General features: G+C 44.0%; 1 protein-coding gene across 1 annotated transcript; it reads left to right on the top strand.

Annotated features, from left to right (window-relative positions):
• Window positions 1-347: 347 nt before the first annotated feature.
• On the top strand, window positions 348-2762 carry si:dkey-174i8.1 (arylsulfatase I). The gene is made up of 3 exons (XM_062431055.1): window positions 348-652; window positions 1213-1545; window positions 1644-2762. Exons 1-3 carry the CDS (start codon window positions 348-350, stop codon window positions 2728-2730), a joined length of 1725 nt encoding a protein of 574 aa, XP_062287039.1. The 3' UTR covers window positions 2731-2762.
• Window positions 2763-4469: the final 1707 nt, after the last annotated feature.

The raw sequence follows: 4469 nt of genomic DNA, 5'->3' as shown, positions 1-4469 counted from the left end.
CCTGAAAGTACCAAGGAATGTAGCAAGGTGCTGCAAAAGGTGAGTCTTTCTCTGTCTCTGTCTCATGCACAAACACACACATCTACTGACTTTTTGCTGCCTATCACAGAGACAGCAGTTATCCTCTTCCCACCACAGCAGCTGGCACGGGCTGAGCCTAAGCCTTAGAAAAATACCAAGGCTCATTCTTAATAGACAGATAAGGCTTTTGGACTATCTCCTCGGACACACAGATCTCTCCATTTTTCTGTAGAAGCGATCCGGCTTTTGATTTATCGACTGCAGACTAAGCAGAACAGAAAATATCCAGAATCAGACTCTAGTAGATATTAGCTACAGAGTTAGAGATGAAAGGACGCATCTGCTCTGTGCTTTTCCTGGTGACTGGGGTGATCTTCCTCAGTGGCCTCAGCTGCCTGGGTGAACCCGAGTCTACAGATGACAGTGTCAGCACGGGGAAGGAGCAACAGCCCAGGCCCCCACACCTTATCTTTATCATGGTAGATGACCAGGGTTATGGGGATATTGGCTACCATGGCTCTGATATCCACACTCCTGTGTTGGACCAGCTGGCAGCAGAGGGGGTCAAACTTGAAAATTATTATGTCCAGCCAATCTGCTCACCTTCTCGCAGTCAACTCATGACAGGCCAGTGAGTAATTTCCTTATCACTGCATTATTATTATGATGGGATAATTGAGTTGCTGCATCTGTTCTCATATTATATAATTATGCAAAGGCTTTATAGGCTTTTTGTCTTTTACTAATATATTTAACAGTCTATTCAGGCCAGAAAAGGAATACAATTATAGCACCACCTGTAGTGTTTAATTTGCTACTGGCAAACCACCTTGCATTTCTGGGTCCTATATGCTGTTTGATCCTGAATCTTTATGATCTCAGTGGATAACCGGCCAAATGTAGATAAAGCAGCCTAACCTAGACATATTTTCAGTGCAGATTAAAAGCAGCTTTTTGGCAGAAATACTGCAGGTTGACATAACATGGCAACAACAAAAAAGTAAAATTATAGGTTCTAATCACATAATTATTCCTTAAAAGCACTGGTTTGATGATGCAAAGCAGTGTGAGGGTATCCAAGAGTGCAATATTTCTTTTAACCATCTGTAAAGTTTCCCATTATTACATTACTGAGGTCATCTCATCTAGACACTTTGTTTTCTTCTCTCACACTATGTTTTTGGGAACCAGCTACCAAATTCACACCGGCCTCCAGCATTCAATCATCCGGCCACGTCAACCCCTCTGTCTGCCCCCAGACATTCCCACCCTACCAGAGCGCCTGGTTGAAGCTGGATACGCCACACACATGGTGGGTAAATGGCACCTGGGCTTCTGCAGGCCAAGCTGTTTACCCACAGGACGCGGCTTTCAGAGTTTCCTGGGCACACTGACCGGCAGTGGGGATCACTTCTCCTATCAGAGCTGTGATGGGGCTGAAGCTTGTGGATTTGACCTGCATGACGGAGACAGACCTGCATGGGAGATGACTGGCAACTATTCCACTCTGCTATACATAGAAAGGTGGGCATCAAAGTATACATTACATTAAAAATACATTCACACATACAGAGAGGCAAATATATTTAAAAAATCTTCCAATATTTTCTATGTCCAACCAGAGCGAAGCAGATCCTGAGGAACCACGACCACCATACACCACTCTTCCTCTATCTGTCCCTTCAGGCTGCCCATACACCTTTACAGGTACCTGACCGTTTTCTGCACCCTTATGATTCTCAGGGCAATCGTCTCAGGCGCCACTACGCAGCCATGCTAAGCTGCCTGGATAACGGGATCGGACAAGTGGTCCAAGAACTGAGGACTAGTGGGCTCTATCAAAACTCAGTGTTGATCTATTCATCTGATAATGGTGGTCAGCCGCTCTCTGGTGGGAGCAACTGGCCGCTGAGAGGTGGCAAAGGAACCTATTGGGAAGGGGGCATCCGGGCTGTGGGCTTTGTCCACAGTCCCCTCGTGAAGAGGAAGGGTGTAGTCAGCAAGGCACTGATCCATGTTTCTGACTGGTATCCTACATTACTAGGGCTGGCTGGGAATCTGCAGTCCCAGCGTGGCCTTGATGGTCACAATGTGTGGGGGACCATCAGTGAGGATCTACCCTGCCCTCGCACTGAAATCCTTTTCAACATAGACCCAGTTTCCAGGAAGCCTGGGGAGCCATATTACTATGCATTGGAGCTCAATGGCTTTGGGATCTGGGACACAGCAGTAAGGGCAGCGATAAGGGCTGGTGACTTGAAGCTGTTGACAGGAAATGTGGGTGACGGAGACTGGATACCACCACAAGCCTTTCCACGTGGTCCAGAACGGTGGAAGCATCTCGAAAAGCGACGCAATAAGCTGGGGAAGTCAGTTTGGCTGTTTAATGTCACCTCTGACCCCTATGAAAGATTCGACCTGGCAGAAGCACGTCCAGAGGTAGTGAAACATCTGCTGATCAGGCTGGCAGAGTACAACCAGACAGCTGTGATGGCTAGAAATCCACCAGATGATCCTATGGCTGACCCTGAGCTTCATGGTGGGGTATGGAGCCCCTGGTTGGGCCTAGAGGGGCAAAAGGGGGATAGCGGAGAAGAGGATAGCAGGAAAGAAAGGATGACAAAGATTAAGCACTGCAGAGTATGTAAATTACAAGCCCTCTTTAAGAAGGTGGGGTCACGCCTGCATAGGAACACCTTGTTCATCTAAATGTCTCATCAAGCCACAATAATTGGACAAAAGGCTTCAGTGTGCTTCAAATGAACTAGGTCATATGAAGTCAAAAGTGTTTATACTTGTTCCTCTTTATACTCTCTCTTCAAAGGTGTTCATGGTGTTTGCTTTACTCAGCGTACCTGGCCAACTGCTGCATAAAGTAGTTGGCTTGCTGTGTTGTTGATTTTGTAAAGATTGTTTTTTGGCTTTTTTTGCCTTTATTTGATATGTGACACCAAGATTCTTTACAGCAATCAATCCATGGACCTTGCAGTTGTGTGTGTAGGGTGTCTAACCAGTAGGACTCTGGGGTGCCCCAGTGTTATTGATTTGACGATGTTCAATGACAAACACTTCATTCAAAGCATACTGATTCCTTTAGCTGGAGGAATTGAGAGGGAAGTAGATATGGAGATAAATGAACCCAAATACAATCTGGCAGACAAGCAGGCGGGTCGAGATAGACCCACAATCAAATACTGGAGCTCGGCAGATAAACAGGCAGCCTGATAGACAAAGCAGACAGGGCCGTGCGGCTGGCTGAGCAAGCTGACTCACTCACTGTCCTGCGGCCAACTGCAGCAGGGTGACTTTGGTCTGTCGTTGGACTGTGTAGGGAGCAATGTGTGTGTCACTGTGCATGTATGCCTGTATTCACGAGCATGTTCTGATTAATACAGAGAGATAGAGTGCGTGCATGTTGACGTGAAGCCTGAAGAGATGGGAGGAGAAGAGGAAAGGCACGGAGGGCGACCTCTCGATGTCTCATCTCCTAATCATCCAAACAGACCCTTTAAGTATGACACGAAAGGACCCATAGGGACTGCTTTTGTCAAATGTCACCTTGTTCTTTTGTTCTTAGGGGTTATACAGATTCACTTCTGCTCATACTGAACTCCTCTGCCTTTGAAAGACCTCCGACCACCACACAATGTCAAATCCCTGTTGAAATGACTAACTAACAAAGGCTCAGTAGCTGATATTATCAGTCTTTTGTGGACTTTTAAATGTTTCTACATTCATCTACTGTGTTATAAAATGCTGGGAAACAGGTTGAAATTATCTGAATAAAATCATGAATTTCAAAAATCATTCTTATCATGTCATGACTACAAATGATCTTTGCAGAAAGCTATGAACTAGAAACGCTGGACTCTCAGAAAAAGTCAGAATAGAATTAGGATCACTAAAGTTTTGTTGCTGGGGTTGTACATTAGACAAGTACATTACATTGCACTTCATTGAAAATCAATTTTTGTACCCCTAATTGTGCATCTCCCAAAGGACAATTATTTCACTCCAAGTAATCAAGTGTGCCTATAAACAATCACAGTATCATTAAGAAATCCTTGTGTGACCTTTGAATTTGTACCCTTTTTTTCGTAGTGGTATACAATTTTTATTATTATCTCCTAAAAATGTCAAAGAAGTTTATTTAATTTAGAACTAATTTTCAAGGAAAGCAGTTAAATTGGTACCCTTTCACATAATAAAATCACATGGCTAGTGTAACCTTCAGTAAGAGTATTTTGATCAATGCAAAACACAGACCTGAACTCACAAAAATGAGAAATGAATCTAGAGTCAAGCATACAATATTCAACATATATGGAGAATAATATTTCCCATGATAAGTGAATAATTAATTAAGATTGAATTGGGTGCAGAATCAAATTAACAATGACTTGATCTCACCGACAAGTATTGTGTAAGTATCCAAAGCCTGATATATC

Source organism: Scomber scombrus, chromosome 12 (genome assembly GCF_963691925.1).
Source record: "Scomber scombrus chromosome 12, fScoSco1.1, whole genome shotgun sequence".
NCBI classification, from domain to species: Eukaryota; Metazoa; Chordata; class Actinopteri; order Scombriformes; family Scombridae; genus Scomber; species Scomber scombrus.
This window is presented reverse-complemented; position numbering and strand designations above follow the sequence as displayed.